General features: G+C 39.1%; 1 protein-coding gene across 1 annotated transcript; it reads left to right on the forward strand.

Annotated features, from left to right (window-relative positions):
- The first annotated feature begins 11,278 nt into the window (after positions 1-11,278).
- CCIN (calicin) lies at positions 11,279-13,462 on the forward strand. Its single transcript, XM_069085431.1, has one exon. It carries the CDS (start codon positions 11,600-11,602, stop codon positions 13,460-13,462), a length of 1,863 nt encoding a protein of 620 aa, XP_068941532.1. The 5' UTR covers positions 11,279-11,599.
- The last annotated feature ends 5,800 nt before the right edge of the window (positions 13,463-19,262 follow it).

Below are 19,262 nucleotides of genomic sequence, written 5' to 3' on the forward strand. Positions count from 1 at the left end.
CTTTTCCTTCTGCCTTCAAATCCTTCCCAATTTCAGGGTCTTTTCCAATGAGTCCTATCTTCTTTATGTGGCTAAAGCTTCAGCTTCAGTATCTGACCTTCCAGTGAATAGCCTGAATTAATTTATTTAAGTAGAGACTGCTTTGATATCCTTGCTGTCCAAGGGACTCTTAATAGTCTTCTCTTACACCAAAATTCAAAAGTGTCAGTTCTGTGGCACTCAGCTTTCCTTATATTCACAGCCATACATTGCTACTGGAAAAATCGTAGCTTTTATTATATGAACTCAGCAAGATGATGTCACTGTTTTTCAGTATGCTGTTCAGATTTGCCATAGCTTTTCTTTCAAGGAGCATCTTTTAATTTTATGGCTGCAGCCACTGTCTGCAGTGATCCTTGAGCTCAAGAATATAAAATCTGATACTGCTTCCATTCAGTTCAACCAAGAGAGAGTCCAAGATCTCATCCAAGGGGAAACTCCCTAAAGCCCCTAATGTAGCAACTGGGGATAGGAATATGATGGAGGCTACTGGCTCCTCTCATGTCTTCTCAGAGTCTTTTCCTTCAGCAACCTAAAAAGCCAGCACTTCTATCTTCTCTCATGAAACTGAAGGCCAGAAGCACTCAAAGTGATTCAAACTTAGAAAATCCCCAAAAAGACCACATAAGAACTGAAGAGAATTCAAGCCCTCTTGATCTCTCCAACACCACCCCACTGTTTCATGCAGGGCAAGGAATCATCTCCACCAATTAAGAAAGGGTCCTTCATATCAATAAGTTTTGGGACAGGGGTTGCATTTAGTTTTCCTATAAAGTAGGGATTAGTCCAAGATCAGTTAGGTGACAGTGTATGAAACTCTAGACTAGGAATCAGGAAGACCCAAGGTCAAACCCTGCCTCAGACATTTGCTAGCTATGCAACACTGGACAAATTCCTTGACCTATCTCAGCAAAACCAGACATAATGGTAAGTGATGCAGTTTGAGAGGTTGAGGGGGACCCCCTCCCCCCAAAGACCAGAGAACAGGAGAGGTCATCAGGAATGAATTCATGAACTCAAGCATTCTTTAAGTCAAGGTGGCAAAGATTTATTGTAATGCCAGTATGGAGCTCCTTAAGGAACTTGCAACTTAATAGGAATGTTCCTAAAGCTTATAAGGAAAAGTAGTGGGTTATTTGACATTTACGCTAATTAGGTGATAACTTACAGCCTTGGTCACTGGCATCATTCACTATTGGAAATCAGGGAAGGCATTTCTCAGGGGTTTATTTTTGGTCTGTTAGATCTTTAGCAAGATAGCTTTGAGAGTTGATGTCTATAGCTTGACCTCTGGATTGAATATGATAACTCTGATAATCAATAATTCTGTGGGTACAAGATAGTCCTGTTTTTACAAGAGAATTTCCTCAGAGAGCAGCTTGTTCTTGTGTTTGGGTTTTGTTTGTTTGTTGCCTTTTGGAGGGAAATTGGGGTTAAGTACCTTGCCCAAGGTTGCACGGCTAGTTTTTTTGTGTGTGTGGATGTTAAGTGTCTGAGGCCAGAACCGTATTTGGGTCCTCCTGACTCCAGGGCTGGTGCTTTACTCACTGCGCCACCTAGCTGCCCGCAGCTTGTTCTTGTGATGGGGAAAGATCATTTGTTGTACTCTCATGAGTCCACTCATGAGTAACTGTGGGGGAAGGTAGCTTGTCTTACTGGGGCCCACTCGTGAGTTATTGCTAGGCATAGTGTCCTTAGACTTGGGAGAAAACTGTCAGGAATAGAGTTTTGAAGCTAGAGAGAAATGTAATCTTAGAACTGGGGTACAAGCACCCCATCAGTAGCATTTATCTCCTAGAGTTGTACGGATCAAATAAGTAACCTACGTGAAGAACTTTGCAAACCTTAAAGCACTTTATAAATGCTAACCATATGCAGCCCCTCTTTTATCCAAGGGGTTGGAATGCAACCAGGATGGAAGCCTGCAAGAGGAGAGAGAAATTATCAGCATTTTCTAATCCAAGGACCACTGTGAGCTATAATTGTAACCCAAAAAAAGACAGGCTCTTTCTCCCCTCATCTTGAAAAAGGAGGAGAGTGGGAATATCACAGCCTCAGACAGAAATCAAATCCTACCAGGAAGGCATTGCTCACCTCTCCCTTTTGTGGGGATCTCTATTCTCCAGACTCTTCAGGATGAGGGGAGAAAGATACTGTCTTTATTCCTGAATAGTCACAGCCCCCAATTATCCTTGGATCAGAATAAACTAATGATTTCTGTCCCATCTTGGCAGACTTCTGCCTTAGATGCATTCCAGCTTCTTGGGTAAGAATAGCCAGGGTGGGTAGTAGTAGAGGAGAGGAGCTACTGATAAAATGATAAAAGTTTTATATGCCTCAGTTTAGTCTTTCTTTGCCACTTTATACTGTCTATAATGCCCCCTCCCCCCCTTCAAATACCCAGTGCCTTAGAAAAAATGATTTAGATTTGGGGGACTATGGTATAGAACAGAACATCTAATGTGATATTCTTTTTCATTGTGTTGGCTAATTCTGTTTTCCATTTTTTTATTCTTCATTATAAGGAGTGACTCTCTGGGAGGAGGAGGGGGGAAGAATATAATACAAGTAACATGAAACAAAATAATTTAAAAAAAAGATCTGCGACTTACATCTCAGTGTGAATTTAAGTCAATCTCTCAGCCTTTATCAAGGAATTTAGCAGTTCAAGTCTTTTTTTATGAATAGAATGAAAATCTGTCTCCTTCTAAAGGAATTCCAACCATCAGTTAGCAACTGTCTTTGAGTGGGGAATCGATTCTTTTTGTTTCCCATTGATACTATCCCCAATTTAGATATAGATTTTGAGCTAGGAGGGACTTCAGGGGGGCATCTTTTTTCCAGTACTCCTCTGAAAAAAAGTCACGCCCTTTAGGCATCCACCTATTTTGGCTATGGCTTAGCCCAAGATCAGTCCTACTTCTCCCCATAATGAACATTAAAGTGTATTTCTAAATCTATCTCAGAACCAGACAGAACTAGATTCTAGTCCAACTTGGACCTTAATGGGAATCCCCTTTTGGTATTTCCAACACATGTTCCTCCAGTTTCATTGACTATGCTTGGTTTGTGCCTTCTTGACATTAGCATTTTCATTTTAAAATTAGAAGTGAGAGTTATTTTTAAGCATCTGGTTGTCAGGGCTGCTAATCACAACAACCCCTGGACCCCTAGGAAGGAAAAACCCTGAAAACCCCCAGCACCACCGTTGCCATAGACAACATGCATAACAAGGACACAGATGCGAGAGAGGCCACAGTCCTAGGGACCACAAATCTAGGACTATTCATCAATTGCATCCAGGACAGCTTGTTTTACAAAGGCCTCCACTACAGCCTTGAACTGTGGCAAAGTCAAAAGAAAGTCGCAACAAGGAGCAATCTCATGGGGAAAACATGCCTTTGCTCTTGAATTCTCAGAATGGGTCAGGGTGCAATAAAAAAAGGGGTGAGAAAGTATGTAAAATATAAATAAATTTGATAGTTTGTCCCCTGGCAGAAGAGAACCGACTTTTTTTCTGGAGACCTAAACTCTAGGAAATAATCGATTAGCCCCACCTAGTGGCCAGAGTAAGAAAAGTCAAGTCTATCGATCTGAATCTCCAGCCTGTGTCTAGTAACCTTGTTAGGAGTAACCAATAACCAACCAGTCACATCATACCTCCTCACATCATACCAAGAACAGCTGGCATCTTTTCATAGACTAGGATGAGGATGGCGATGAATTCTGACATCTGCCACAATGAAATTCTGAGGATTTAGTAAACAAATTTTTTAAGATTAAAAAAAAAAATCCAACTCATTATTTTTGTGACTACATTCATTTGGAATTTTACTAAATCGGTTTGGTCATGGTTGACCACTCATTTCATCGCACACAATCCTGTCTGGCAGGCCTCTGGGATTTGAGGAATGCTAGAAAAGACTCCCTGTCCAAAAATGTCCCAGCCTGGTGTCATAGTCTCTGAAATCTGAGCAGTAGAGAAGGACAGATTGCTTTGAATGCCTAAGTCTGCAGTCCTCTGCAAAAGGACAAATATCCCTGAACAGTTCAAATTCCAGTTATCACAAGTTATCACCAGTGTGGCTTTGGAACCACTCTTTAAACCTCAGATTCCTCATTTATAAAAGGAGGGGGTTGAATTACAGGACCTCCAAGGTCTCCTTCCAGCTCTAAATTATATGAAACATTCCATTTTGCAAATGCCAATCACACAGGCCTAATTTTAAAAACCTCATCATCAGTGTCCTCTAAGATCTGTTTGTGCCTGGAGGTAAGGTGAAGGGGGGGCTAGAAAGGGACCAAAAATGCCCCAAAGGGAGAAGTTTGCAAAGGAGGGGAAAGTGCCCAAAAGACAAAATTTCCAACTCTTCTCTTTTTTCCAATTTATTTATTTATTTTTAGTTTTCAACATTCATTTCCATAAGATTTTGAGTTACAAATTTTCTCCCCATCTTTCCCCTACCCCCACCCCAAAAGAGCAAGCCTACTGAATACCCCTTCCCCAAATCTGCTCTCTTTTATATCCTCCCCCATTTCCACCCCCTCCTCCCAGCTTTCTAGTGTGGCAAGATGGATTTCTATACCCCAATGCCTCTATATCTTATTTCCCAGTTGCCTGTAAAAAACGTGTTGTTGTTTTTTTTAACATTTGTTTTTAAAACTTTGCCAACTCTTCTTTCCAAAGCTTTCCCTGAGAGGTCAGGAATGGGCAGCTTAGTGGGAAGGAAAAAGACAGCACTGCTTAATTCTGTCCCTCTTTCAGCAATATGTTGACAGGTGGAGAGTAATTTCATTAGGGTCAGTCACTGTAGCACAGAGAAATCTGGACTACGTGGGAAAACTGCCTACTCCCACTGCCTTCTACATGATGCCTTCTACCCTTGCAGCTCAAGTAGCTGGTGGTATGAGAAGAATGAGGGTGAATTCATGAATACACCAATCATTCATTCAAGAAATTTAAGGATCTATTTTAGGCAAAGGACTGTGGGAGATCAAAATATAGCATGGACATCTGACCTCGAGGAATTTTTAGTCTAGTTGGAGAGATGAGATAGACATATAACTACAACACAAAATAGCATGTAATTAATTCATACAAGAGCTAAAACAAAGTGATCTGAGTTTGGGGCTCTGCCAAGTTACTGTTGTAACAGCCTTCTGGGTCAGGCTTGGACCAACTGCCTTGTGACAGTGCCTCCAGGACTAAAGACCCAGTTTAGGAGGAGCGGGCTCTTATCATGGGATTAGTATTGGAGAATAGAGTTTTCCACTACCATGGAAATTTAAAATGGAAGACTGAGGACAAGAGTTAGAAAGAGAACATAGGCAGGAGCAGCAACAGATAGAGGACTCCCCCCAGGAGGCTGACCCTAAACTTTATAGGCTTCGGGGGCAGCAGGTGGTAGAGGAGACCCCAGCAGCAAACAAAGCAAGCAGTAGAATAGGTCTTAGTAGAAGTAGTGTGGGGAAGGGGAGGGCAATAGCAGTGGACAGCATTGTGAGTCCCCGGGAAGTGGAGTGGGAAACCACATAGGAGTGTCTATAGAGGAGTAGACACCAGCATGAATAACATCACAGGCAGACCCACTGTAGCACTTTGCTTACTGTAATTTGGAACTGATACTAAAGAGTAGCCAGTATAGTAACCAATGTCCAATGAACAACTCCTCAGAAAAGCCGTAGTGCAGGGGTGGGGAACCTGAGGTCACACAGTTTGGATTCAGTCAAAGGGCCACATTTGAGGCCTTTGAGAGCCACATGTGGCCTCAAAGCTGTAGGTTCCCCACGTCTGGCTTAGTGGATTGAGAAGTAGAGTCCTGGAGAAGTCCCTTTCTTTCCAATGATTAGAAGAAGGGGTCAATCCCTCAGCAGATGTTTCTAAAGGGAAAAAGATAGTCCTTTCCCCCTCTTCATACATATGAGGCTTCCAGGGATTAGTGGGCCAGGGTATACTGAGTGAGGTTGGCACAGAGTGAGTTTCAGTGTTCAACCTGGTATAATTGTAAGGGAATTTGAAGATCTTCTCTGCCCCTTAATAGGCATAGGGAATTTCAAGACCTTCCCTGCCCTTTAATGGGCCTCACTTGGAGTACAACAAGAGAAGCTTGTTTAGGGGAAGGCCCATCTTTTGTTACTTGGCAGTGGGTCACAAAGGTTGTGATGTCTTCTGACCCTGGAGAAGGATATCTATACACACATACCCTGATGTGAGATTTTGCTTTGGGGCTCACTTATGGGAAGAGTTGTATGATTTGACCAGATGAGACTCTGGGCTGCCATTGAGCCCCCCAGCTTTGAAAACCCAGATGTTGGTTCTTCTCTCTCTGGTAACTAACTGTATGTATCTAATGATCAGACAGTTAGAAGCCCTGTCTGTTGGTCTTTTGAATTGTGTTATTTTCTCTGTTTGCATTTTTTTGTCTGCTTATAATTTCTGTTTGTATTTTCTAAAGTTCAGGGTGCTGACTTTTTCCCCTGAACTAAGTGAATGATACACATACACATACACAAACACATACACGTACATATACACATACACAAACACATACACATGTATACACACATATATACATACACATACACATATATGTTTGATTAAAGTAAGATTGTTAATCCCATTTGAGTTGCTTTCCTTTAGAAAAGGAGATCAAAAAACCTGCGCTAGCAGCCATCTTGGGTATGCTAGGGTGCTTGCTGCTACACCTGGTACCTGAATGTGCTGCTTATAACAGGATAATGACATCTTGGCTACCTTACTACAAATGGCCCTGATCTGTGGTGAAGATGATTGTGTTGGAAATGTCATTGCTACTGTCACCCTTAGCTACTGTGAACTGTGAAGACTGGGCATCACTTACCACATGGTCCAGATATAAGAGTGGGGAAGCTGTGGCCTTGAGCACATATGCCCCCCTAAGTCCTCAAGTGCAGCCCTTTGACTGAATGCAAACTTCACAAAACAAATCCCTTTAATAAAAGGATTTGTTCTGTAAAACTTGACTCAGTCAAAATGCCATACCTGAGGACCTAGAAGGCCACATGTGGCCTTGAGGTCACAGGTTTCCCACCCGTGGTCCAAATGATTAAGATGTGGGACTTGGCCCTCCTGAAGGGGGGGAGGTGAAGCCTGGGATTTCTGGTCTTCATCTTAGTCAATGTACTGTCACTCCTTCAGGGATCTTTGAGATTAGGCTTGTCCAGGAATGGCCTTAAAGCCTGCAAAGGAGTGGAAGGTCCTCTAAAACAGTGGTGTCCTTCCCAGTTGATAAATGGTCAAAGGATATGAACAGGCAGTTCTCAGAAGATGAAATTAAACATATCTATAAGCATATGAAAAAATATTCTAAATCACTATTGATTAGAGAAATGCAAATCAAAACAGCTCTGAGGTACCACATCTCAATGGCCAGATTGGCTAAGATGACAAAACAGGAAAATGATAAATGCTGGAGAGGATGTGGAAAAATTGGAACACTAATGCATTGTTGGTGGAGTTGTGAACTAATCCATCCATTCTGGAGAGCAATCTGGAACTATGCCCAAAGGGCTATAAATAAGTGCATATCCTTTGACCCAGCAATACCACTTCTAGGGTTATATCTCAAAGAAATCAGAGAAGTGGAAGGAGGACCCGTATGTACAAAAATATTTGTAAAGGCTCTTTTTGTAGTGGCAAAGAATTGGAAATCAAGGGGATGCCCATCAATTGGGGAATGGCTGAACAAGTTGTGGTATATGAATGTAATGTAATACTACAGTGGTATAAGAAATGAGGAGCAGATGGATTTCACAATAACCTGGAGAGACTTATATAAACTGAAGCTAAGTGAGAAGAGCAGAACCAGGAGAAATCTCTACACAATCACAGACACAATGTATGTGTGACAACTAACTTCAATAGACTGGGCTCCTCACAGCAATGTAAGGTTAGAAGACAACTCCAAAAGACTCATGATCAGAAGAGATATCCACATCCAGAGAAAGCGATGCAGAATCTGAATGCAGATTGAAACAAGCTACTTGCTCTCTTTCTTTTTCTTGTTTTGTTTTGTTTTCTCTTTCCCTTTGCTCATTCCATCAGTTATAATCCTTCTTTACAACCTGACTAATGATTAATGTGAAGATATTTGTAGATCCTATATTCGAGTGCATGCCGCCTTGATGGGAGTGAGGGAGGAGAGGGAGGGGGAGAAAATTTGAAACTCAAGGGACTGTGGAACTGAATGTTGTAAAATAGAAGTAAATAAACAAAAAATAAAATAAAATAAAACAATGGTGTCAAACTCAAATAGAAATGAATGCTTGTAGACCATATATTGACTCTGAAAATCACAGTGTTATCCATCTTTTATTGCATTTTTATTTTTGTTAAACATTTCCCAATTACATTAAATCTGGTTTGGACTTCAATTAGGAGTTTTGCGATGGGAAGTTTGAAACCTCAATTCCAAAATACTTTAAGGACCTTGCCACTACAGAATGGAATATGGTAAGAGCAATTTGCTGAGTAGGTTAGGTTAGTTTTTCTTCAAAAGTATGGAAATTGTCCTCAAGATTTAATTGACTCAGGGCGGCCAGGTGGTGCAGTGAGTAAGAGCGCCAGCCCTGCCGTCAGGAGACCTGGGATCGGTTCCGGCCTCAGATACTTGACACCCACACAAAATAACTGTCTGTATAACCTTGAGCAAGTTACTTAATCCCAATTGCTTAAAAAAAACCCAAAGATTTAATTGACTCAAAGGACCAAGGGTTGGGCTATTGACATAGCTTTCTGGTAGCCCAAGTACAAAAACAAGCACATGAGAAAGGTAGTGGTTGCTCTCCCTCAGGACTGTCCAGCTGGCCAGAATGGTGGTCATAGAAGCAGGTAAGTTACAATTAACTAAATAGTGTCATCTCCTTACTGAGTATCTTTTCCAATCTATGTCTGCCTCTTTGTGTTAAATATAAGATATTCAATAAGTGTTATTTCATTTTTAAAAATTATTTTTTAAATGTTAGCATTAATTCTTTCCCTCCCTCCAGTGCATCTCCATCCTATTGAAAAGTCAAGCAATATGATACTCATTATACATGCGAAGTCATGCAAAATATGTTTCTATTTTATCCATATTGAAAAAATGCAAAAAAATAAAGTGGAAAAAATGCTTCATTTTGCCCACATGGTTCATCAGTTCTCTCTTTGGAAGTGAATAGTATTTTTCATAATGAGGCCTCTGGAAATGTCATGGATCACTGTATTGATCAAAATTACTAAGTCTTTCACATTTGATCATCCTTAAAATATTGCTGTTACTGTGTACGGTTTTCCTGGTTCTACATACTTCACTTTGCATCAGTTCATGTAAATCTTCCCAGGTTTTTATGAAACCATCCCTCTCATCGTTTCTTATGGCACAGTAATATTCTGTCACAATCATTTATTATCATAAATCACAAATTATTTAGTCATTCCCCAACTGATGATTATCCCCTCAATTTTCAATTGTTTGCCTCCACAAAAAGAGCTGCTATAAATATTTTTGTTATTATATAGGTCCTTTTTCTTTGATATCTTTGGGAAACAGACCTAGTGGTGGCATTGCTAGGTCAAAGGATTTGCACAGTTTTATAGCCATTTGGGCATATTCCAAATTGTTCTCCACAATGGTTGCACCAGTTCACAATTCCACCAAACAATGTATTAGTGTCCCTATTTTTCTGTATTCCCTCTAACATTTGTCATTTTCCTTTTCTGTCATTGTTATAGGAATGTACATTTTTAAGGTCTTCCCTGCCCCTAGGTTAAGTGCACTTGGAACCTGTGGCAGGAGGCTTGTTTTTCAGGAATACCCACACCTTGGTGCTTTGTGCTTGGGCAGTGGGTCAAGAGGGTTGTTACATTCTCTGAGCCAGGAAAAGGCTATATAAGCCCTGATGGGAGGCTTTGCTTTGGGGCTCACTTTGAGAAGTTTTGTGTGATTTGACCAGATGAGACTCTGGGCAGCCATTGAGAGTCCCCTGGCTTTGAAAAACCCAGATGTTGATGCTTCCTTCTCTGGTAACTGTGATTTGGTATGGATGTAATTGTTGGACAGTTTGGAAGCCTATGTTTCTCTGTCTTGTAACTTCTGTCTGTATACTCTGAAGTTTGGGGTACTGACCTTTTCCCCCTGAACTAGGCAAACAATATATGTTTGATTGATTAAAGTAAGCTTGTTAACCCACTTTGAGTTGCTTTCCTTTAGAAAAGCAGATCTAAGAACCTGTGTTGGCAGCCACCCTGGGGATGCTGGGGTGCTTGATGCTATAGTCATATTAACCAATCTGATAGGCATGAGGTGGTACCTTAGAGTTGGTTTAATTTGCATTTCTTTAATTATTAGTTTTTTTCAGAGTATTTTTTTCATATGACTATGGATAACTTTTATTTCTTCTTCTGAAAACTGCTCACTCATTTCCATTGACCATTTATTAGTTGGGGAATGGCTCTTATTTTTATAAATTATGCTTAGTTCCCTATATATTTGAGAAATGAAGCCCTTATCAGAGACACTTGCTGTAAAAATTTTTTCCCAGGTCTTTTTCATTTCAATGATATATATGAATCATCAAACTAAATCAGGCTTGGCCTACAACAGTTTCTATATTTAACAAAAACTGCTAGGAAAACCAGAAAGTCATCTGTCAGAAATTAGATTTAGATTGACATGTCACATCATATGCTGTATACCATATGTCATAATCAATCTAAATATAAAAGGCTATGCAAATTAGAGAACAGAAGGCAATATCTTTCACAATTATGGATAGGTAGAGAATTCTTGATTAAGCAAGGGATCATTATTGTTCAGTCATTTTTAGTTATGTCCAACTCTTTGAGATCCCATTTGGGGTTTTCTTGGCAAAGAAAATGGAGTGGTTTGCCATTTGCTTCTCCAATTCATTTCACAGATACGGAAACTGCCAGATTTGAACCCACAGAGGTGAGTTTTCCAGACTTCAGGCCCAGCACTCTATCCACTGTACCACCTAACTACCTTAAGCAAGGGCTAGAGATAATCATAAAAGATTATCTCTATTATGCATAGAGGTAATTATAAAAGACAAAATGTCAACGCAATGACATAAAATTCAAAAGGTTTTGCGCATGCAAAATCAAGGCAGTTAAAATCAAAAGGGAAACAATTACCTGGGGAAAACTTTTGCAGGAAGTTCTCCAAGATAGAGTTGGTACAAATACGTAAGATCAACCATGGCATATTTCCTAATAAATGGTCAAAAAGTAGGAATAGGGCAAGTGTTAGTGCCCCCATTTTACAGATGAGGAGATTGAGACTGAGAGAGGTTGTGACCCACCTGAGGTCATATAGCAAGTAAGTGGAGAGTCAGGAACAGGACTCCAGGTCTCCTAGTCCAATGCCCTTATCCACTCTATTTGTCTACACTGCCTTTACATAAGCAACATCAAGTAAGAATGAGGTGATGATGTGAGGAATGCCTGTCTCGGATGTTGCATTATGATGTGGTCGCTCTGCTCTGTTACATCACTCTCCCTGTAAACCTTGCTTGACAGGACATGACCAGACCAACAAGCACAAGAGAAATTCTATGTTTTCAGTACCTGTCCTTGTGCCTTCTGTTTAATCCAACAAAAAGAGGAAACATGAAACTGGAATTCACAGAGAAAAACTATAACAACTTTGTCCTTGAGAACCTCAACAAGCAGAGAAAGAGGAAAGAGTGCTGGGACATGGCCCTGAATGTGGATGATCGCGTCTTCTTTGCCCATCGCAACGTGCTCGCTGCAGTGTCGCCTTTGGTGAAAAGCCTCATCTACAACAACGACATGAGGACCACAGATGAACTCTTCATCACCATCGACTCCAACTACCTGAGCCCTTCTTCTGTGGAACAACTCATGGACTATTTCTATAGTGGGAAGGTGGTGATTTCTGAGCAGAACGTGGAAGAGCTGCTGAGGGGAGCCCAGTACTTCAACACACCCCGACTAAGGACTCACTGCGCTGACTTCCTGCTAAAGTCCATCAAAAGAAACAACTCCCTTCACTACCTCTTCTTGGCTGAGCTCTTTGAGTTGAAAGAGGTTTATGACTGTGCCTATGCTGCTATTCGGGATAACTTTTACTACTGGGCCAGCCACGAAGGGTCACCCCACTTCATGCAATGCCCCCCTGTAATCTTCGGCCGACTGCTTCGGGATGAAAATTTGCATGTGCAGAATGAGGACCAGGCCCTCAGCTCACTCCTGCATTGGGTAAATTTCAAAAAGAAAGATCGGGAGAAATATTTCAAGAAGTTCTTCTCCTACATCAACCTAAACGGAGTGTCCAACAAAACACTCATGTTTGCCAGCAACAAAGTGGGAGCGATGGAGAACAACAGCACTCCCTTGGCCCTGATAGAAAATACCCTGTTGGACCGAAAGCAGGAGAAAGCATGCAGGCTGCTGAATTTCCAAAGGAAAGGAGCCTTGTTGGATGCTGTAGTGATTCTAGGGGGTCAAAAAGCCCAGGGAAAATTCAATGATGCTGTGTTTGCCTATATTATCGAGGAGGATATTTGGCTGAAACTCACTGAGATGCCGTACAAAGCAGCTGCTCTCAGTGCAACTTCTGTGGGTAAGTATATTTACATTTCTGGTGGAACCACGGAGCAGATTTCAGGCCTGAAAACTGCCTGGAGGTATGACATGGATGAGAACTCCTGGACCAAACTGCCTGATCTACCCATGGGATTAGTCTTCCACACCATGGTGACCTGTGGGGGAGTTGTGTACTCTGTGGGAGGGAGCATTGCTCCTCGGAGATACGTTTCCAACATCTACAGATACGATGAGAGGAAGGAAATCTGGAGTCTGGTGGGGAAGATGAGTATCCCAATGGATGGAACAGCAGTGATCACCAAGGGAAACAGGAACATGTACATAGTGACAGGGAGGTGTCTGGTGAAGGGATTCATTTCTCGAGTAGGGGTGGTAGATTGCTTTGACACTAGCACTGGGGAAGTAGTGCAGTGCATCACCTTCCCGATTGAGTTCAACCATAGGCCTCTCCTGTCTTTCCAGCAGGATGACATCCTTAAGGTGCACAGCCACAGGCAGAGTGTAGAAATTAACTTGCAGAAGATTAAAGCCAGTAAGACTGCCACCTGTGTGCCCTTGCTGCCCAACAACTGTGCCTTGGACGTTTCACATGCAGTGTGTCCGATTGGTGACAACAAGGTGTTGGTATGCGGAGGTGTCATTTCTGCCAATGACACACATAATAAAGATTACACCATCAATAAAAATGCCTACCTGTTAGACCAGAAGGCAGGAGAATGGAAGACTGTCACTCCACCACCAGAAGCCCTGGACTGTCCGGCATGTTGTATGGTCAAGCTGCCTTGCAAGATTCTTCGAAGGACTGACAATATTTAAGTGAGAAAATAAGTAAATCCATTATTATTCACAGTTTTAAAAAAGAGAGAGAATGCATGCACGCAACCTGTTGGTTCCATCTCAAGGCTTCTATCGTCTGCTTTTGGCCTTTGGGACATGTTTAAGATCCTTAGGCAGAGCCAACCATAGAGGATGGCAAATGGAGGCTGTTGCCCCATACTCTATGCTTTAGGGGACACCCTAGGCTTTTACATGAGGGTGTCAGATATAATCAATCATTCATGGCTCCATTTAAAGTAACTGTAGACAATATAAACTATTTGGGAGTCCTAGAGAATCAACTAAAAAACTACTTGAAATAATGTATTCATGGCTACTCATTATGTCAAATGTAGTTACTTAGAAAGAAAAAATTCACTAAGCATAGTGGGACCCTAGGCACCTCCATCACCACCCTCTCTCCAACCTGAGAAATGTAAAAAAAAAAAAATGAAGCAAGAATTCATTTCATAGGAAAGGAGAAAGATCCACAGAGAGCTGGGTGTATTGGATTTGGGGGAAGGGGGTAGGGATGGTGGTACAGAGGGGGTAAGGGAATGGATTGAGAAGGAGGGAAAGACAAAAAGATTCATGGGTAATGAAAGAGAAATACCCAGCTGGCACATTTAACTTTGAATCAACAACCTATGTTTCACAATTAGTTTATGGGATATATTTTTGGAGTTACTTATAGATGTGAAAGGAAGGGTTCATTTAAGATTTACAGAAGATTGGGAATTGGGGTGTTGGGCAGATGAGGGAAGGGAAGAGAACTTCTACTCTAATCCCCAACATTAACAGTGAGGAAGAAGAAAAAGTTACCCCCTAACCTTCTCAGAAGATAATCAGGGGAAGAGAGAAAGGATGGAAATTCATGATATTGGGACTCTGCAGTATTTAGAGTAGAAAAGGAGAAGAGAACAGGGTAGAGTAATGTCTTGATCTGAGGCACATGATGAAGTCTACTCAGCTTCCCAGAGATGGACAAAATATTAGGAAACTGAACTCCTGGCTAAAGACACCATCCATATCTCTCTGTCCTTCTGTTTCACTCCTTTATTCTGACCCTTCCTTAAACCCTAGAGTTAGAAAGGCCAAGTTTTATCAAGATGGTGGTGTCTGAGAGAAGAAAGGCAAAGAATTCTAAGACAAAGAATTCAAAGACTTCTTCCCTGACCAAAAATTTCTTACTCTGCATTTCTTCACTTTTCCAATACTCATTGAACTGATTTTCTTTCCTCAATGGAAATTGCAAGGGTTCAGTCCCTCCACATTCAACTAAACACACCTAGCTGGCCTCTCAGCCTTAAGGTTTCAACTGTCAACTTTGGGTAACCCACTGTATCTGCTTTCTTTTTTATTTCCCTTAGGCTTGAAAGTGTAGAGGGTGTGCCCATAAGGAGTCTGGTAAAGTTCTTTTCCATCTTTTTAAAAAAATTAATCATTTTTGTTTTTACAATTCAGTTTCCAATAATCTCTGTATCATGAACACATATATAGTACCCCTCCTTATGTAAGAAAAAAAAATTTTAACTCTGGTATATGGGATATGGTGGTGTCTAACTCCCCCCCCCCTTTTATTTTTAAGCAAACAGCTTTCCAGTTTTCTCAGCAGTTTTTATCAAATAAATTGGATTTTCCCGGTCACTTGTGCTCTTGGGTTTACCAAAAAAAAAAAAAAAAGTTACTTTATTTTTTTTCCCTCTTGGGTCTTATATTATCTAGTCTGTTTTACTGATCTATTTTTAAGTTGTACCAAATGGTTTTGACGATTACTGTTCTATAACGTAATTTGAGATATGGTGATGTCCTTTGCCCTTTTGTATCCTTAGTGCTTAGCACAATGTCTGACACATAGTTGGCACTTAATAAATGTTTATTGACTGATTAATGATTAGATTCCTTCTTTCCTTTTTTTTCATTATTTCCTTAGAAATGCTTGATCTTTTATTCTTCCAAATAAGTTTCATTATTATTTTGTCTAGTTCTCTAAAGTAACTTCTTGTTTGTTTATTTGAAATAGAGCTATTTAATTTAGGTGCTATTATAATTTTTAATATAAGTTGAGTCATGAACTTTAATAAAATCTCTCCACAATTATTTGTCTTCTTTTATTTCTCTAAAGAATATTTTGTGTTTGTAGTCACATGTTTTTTGAGTGTTTCAGTGGGCTCATTTCCAGATTTCTTTTTTGTAGTTATTTAAATTTCTTTTCATTCAATCCTGGTTTTTACTAGCTCTACACAAATGTTTAATGTATTTTGATGTATTTTTCTACTTTTCTGAAGCCAATAATCACTGAAATTTGTTTCTTTTGTTGATTCTCTTAGATTTTCTAAATATGCCAATATATCTTCTGTAAATAGGGATCATTTTATCTGCTATTTTCTAATGTTTACTGTAATTTTAGTTAATTTAGTTTAATCCTTAATGTCTTTCTCTGGTCTAACTGCTGTGGCTAAACATTTCCTTGAACTCTATCAGATGAAGTGGGAGAAGGAAACTATCTTGTTTTAACCGCAAATTTAGTGGGAAAGATCCTGGTGTTTCTCCATTACAAAGATAACTCTTGATTTTAAATCCATTCTTTGCAGCACATAAAAGAAGGGTGTCTTCATACCTATGTTTTTGTATTTTTAAGGTTAAATCAATGCTATATTTTGGCAAAAGTTTTTCTGCATCTATTGAGATACAATCTTGTGGGATCTTTTTGTTTATAGTATTAATGGTACTAATTGCTCTCATAATGTTGAATGATCATTCCATCCAACAAAGTCAATGTTTTTTTATGTATCATTGAAGTATCTTTGCTAAAAATTTTACTTAACCTGTTTGCATCAATCAATGTGCATTAGTGCTCTTGGTTTACAACTCTTATTTCTTTGGCACCTTTTTGGTTTGAGACTCAAGACCATAGTTGTCTCATAAAAGATATTTAGTAGAGTACCTTATTTATTTGTTTTTAAGAACAATTTTTGTAGTTCTTTAAAAGTTTGGCAAAATTCACTTGGAAATCTATCTGCATTAATGGTTTTTCTTTGGTAGCTCATTTATGGCTTGTTAGATTTCTTTCTGTTTTACTGGATTGGTTAAAATTGCTATTTCTTATTTTGTTCATTTGGGTATTTTATACATTTTTTGTTTTTGTTTGTTTTGCTTTGGGGAGGGCAATTGGGGCTAAGTGACTTGCCCAAGGTCACACAGCTAGTTTTGTGTGTGTGTGTTAAGTGTCTGAGGCCAGATTTGAACTCAGGTCCTCCTGACTCTGGGCCAGTACTCTATTCACTTATTTTATATATTTTAGAGCTAATCATCCATTTCCATTAAATTCTAGGTTTTGATGGTATATAATTATATAGTGTCTGATAATTCTTTTATTTCCTCTCTGTACATTGTGTGCTTGTCATGTTAATTTTTTAATCTTAGTGATTTGACTTTTCTCTTTTTAATTCTTAGCTAGTGGTTTATGAATCTTGTTAATTTTTTTTTTAAGTCTACTTATTTTGCTGATAGCCTTTTTATTTTCAATTTTGTCTCTCTCAAATTTTCTTTTGTTCTTGTTTTGGTGTTGCTACGTGGTGATTTTTTTAGTTGCTGAGTCTTTTCAATTGCCTGCTGAGCTCATTAATGCCATTTTCTTCTACTTTTTAAATATTTTTTTCAGAAATGTCAAATTGTCTCTGCTCAGAGGAAATGCATCCTACAAGTTTTAGAATATCATTTCATATTTCATTTAAAACATCTTTGGTGATTTGTTCTTTGACATTTATTATTTAGGATTTTTTACTTAGTCTACTTCTCAGTCTGTATCTATTGTTCATGATTTCTCTATTGATTGATTCTTTTTATTGAGGTCTGTTCTGTAAAAGGCATACTTATTATTTCTGCCTTTTTACATTTATTTATGTTCCTATCACATAACCAGTTTTGGTAGAGGTATCATATGTTGTTGTAAAATATGTAAATTCTTTAACATTTCCATTCAGAAATTACCAAAGGCAGGGGCGGCCAGGTGGCACAGTGAATAAGAGTGCTGTCCCTAGCGTTGGGAGACCTGGGATCGGTTCCGGCCTCAGATATTCGGCACCCACACAAAAATAACTGGCCGTGTAACCTCGAGCAAGTTACTTAACCCCAATTGCTTTAAAAAAAAAAAAAAGAAATTACCAAAGGTATTTCGAATCTAATTTTTTAAAAAATCTTTTTCAGGTCCATATTTTTCTTTTTGTTTATCTTTGACATACAGCCCTGAAAAAGAATTATTAAAGTCTCCCATTATAATTGTGTTACTATCTATCACTTTTTTGTAATTCAATTACTTTTAATTCTAGGAATATATGTGTATGTATGTGTGTATATGTATATACACACACATATCTATATATAAATATATACACATACACATATATACATACATACACATATATTAGACAATGAAAGGGTATGACTAGTATATATGGAATATATATAAAGTATATGATTAACATATATGTGTATATCTATGTACACATATATATTAATCATATTCTTTCACTGTCTATGGTGCCCGTAAGCATAATGTAGCCTCTCTCAACATTATGAAATTTCATTGTTGCCTTATTTGAAATCATGATTGTGACTTCTCCTTCTTATTTAATCCTCTGAAGCACAATAATTTTTGTTCTTCTCATTGTTAACCTGTATGTGCCCTTATATTTTGAATGTATTTCTTATATACAGCAAATTATTGGCAGTTTGTGTGTGTGTGTGTTCTCCTATTCACTTTCATTTTATTGAGTAGCTTAATTCATTTTCAGTTACAATTGTGAAGTTTGTGTTCTCTTCCTTTAAATTCTATTATTTTTTTTATTCCTCTTTTAAATCAGCACTTAGTCCCTGCGCTTTTTTTTTGGACTGATCTTGGTCTTCTCCCACAGATTTTTCCTCCCTTACTTTGCCCCTGTTACCCCACCAATCCTAAAGACCTTCAGTTTCCTTTTTTATGTATTCCTTATTTCTTTTCTCTTCTCCCAGTTCTTCTATTTCTCTCCTGAACCATTCTGCAAATTCTTGAAATTGCTCCATTATCATTCCTAATGATCTCATTGAAATTATTTTAATATTTTTCCTGTACTTGGGATTTTAAAAATTTGATTTATTTTAACCTCTAGTACTTGTTCATTGCTTAGGCACCTCCTCTCAATTGTTTACTTAATTTTTTTTTCTACTTTCTCAATCTCTTTACTAGTTTTCCTGTGATCCCCTTCCTATAATCTGCCTTCTTATAGGAAGCCCCATCTCTTCTGTACTACATAGCACTGAAGTATCCCCACAATCCTGAACCTCTCCCCCCCTCTACTGCAACCAACTAATTAAGTAGTTAAATGACTTTTATCCACTAAGAAGACAGAAATAAGAGCAGTTTGGGGGGGGGGGTTTTGCCATGGTCATGTTGAGCTTGAGACAAGGAATCAGCACAGCGAGCAATCTGGTAGGGTGATACATGTGGTATGTGGTAAGCATAGCTAGAAATAGCGAGCAAGTAATATGGCCTTCTGTAATATTTTCTGTTGGAATTAGGTAGTTGACCTAATAAATGCTTGCTGGGGAGTAGTTTTCTTCTATTCTTGAAATTGTTGTTTTATTACTTTATTTTTTACGTTTCTGGTTTTGAGGTAATAAAGGATGCTAGGCTTAGAAACAACCTCTCACTCCACTATCTTCTTAGGAATTCCTGAATCTCCATTGCACCTCTTTAATGAGAAGAGATTTTCTTTTTTTTTTTCGTTAAAATTATTTTGCTTAAAAACTTTAATTCAGC

This window comes from Petaurus breviceps, unplaced genomic scaffold (assembly GCF_028583685.1).
Source record: "Petaurus breviceps papuanus isolate PSGF00001 unplaced genomic scaffold, PetGlider_PUasm1.0 175, whole genome shotgun sequence".
NCBI lineage: Eukaryota > Metazoa > Chordata > Mammalia > Diprotodontia > Petauridae > Petaurus > Petaurus breviceps.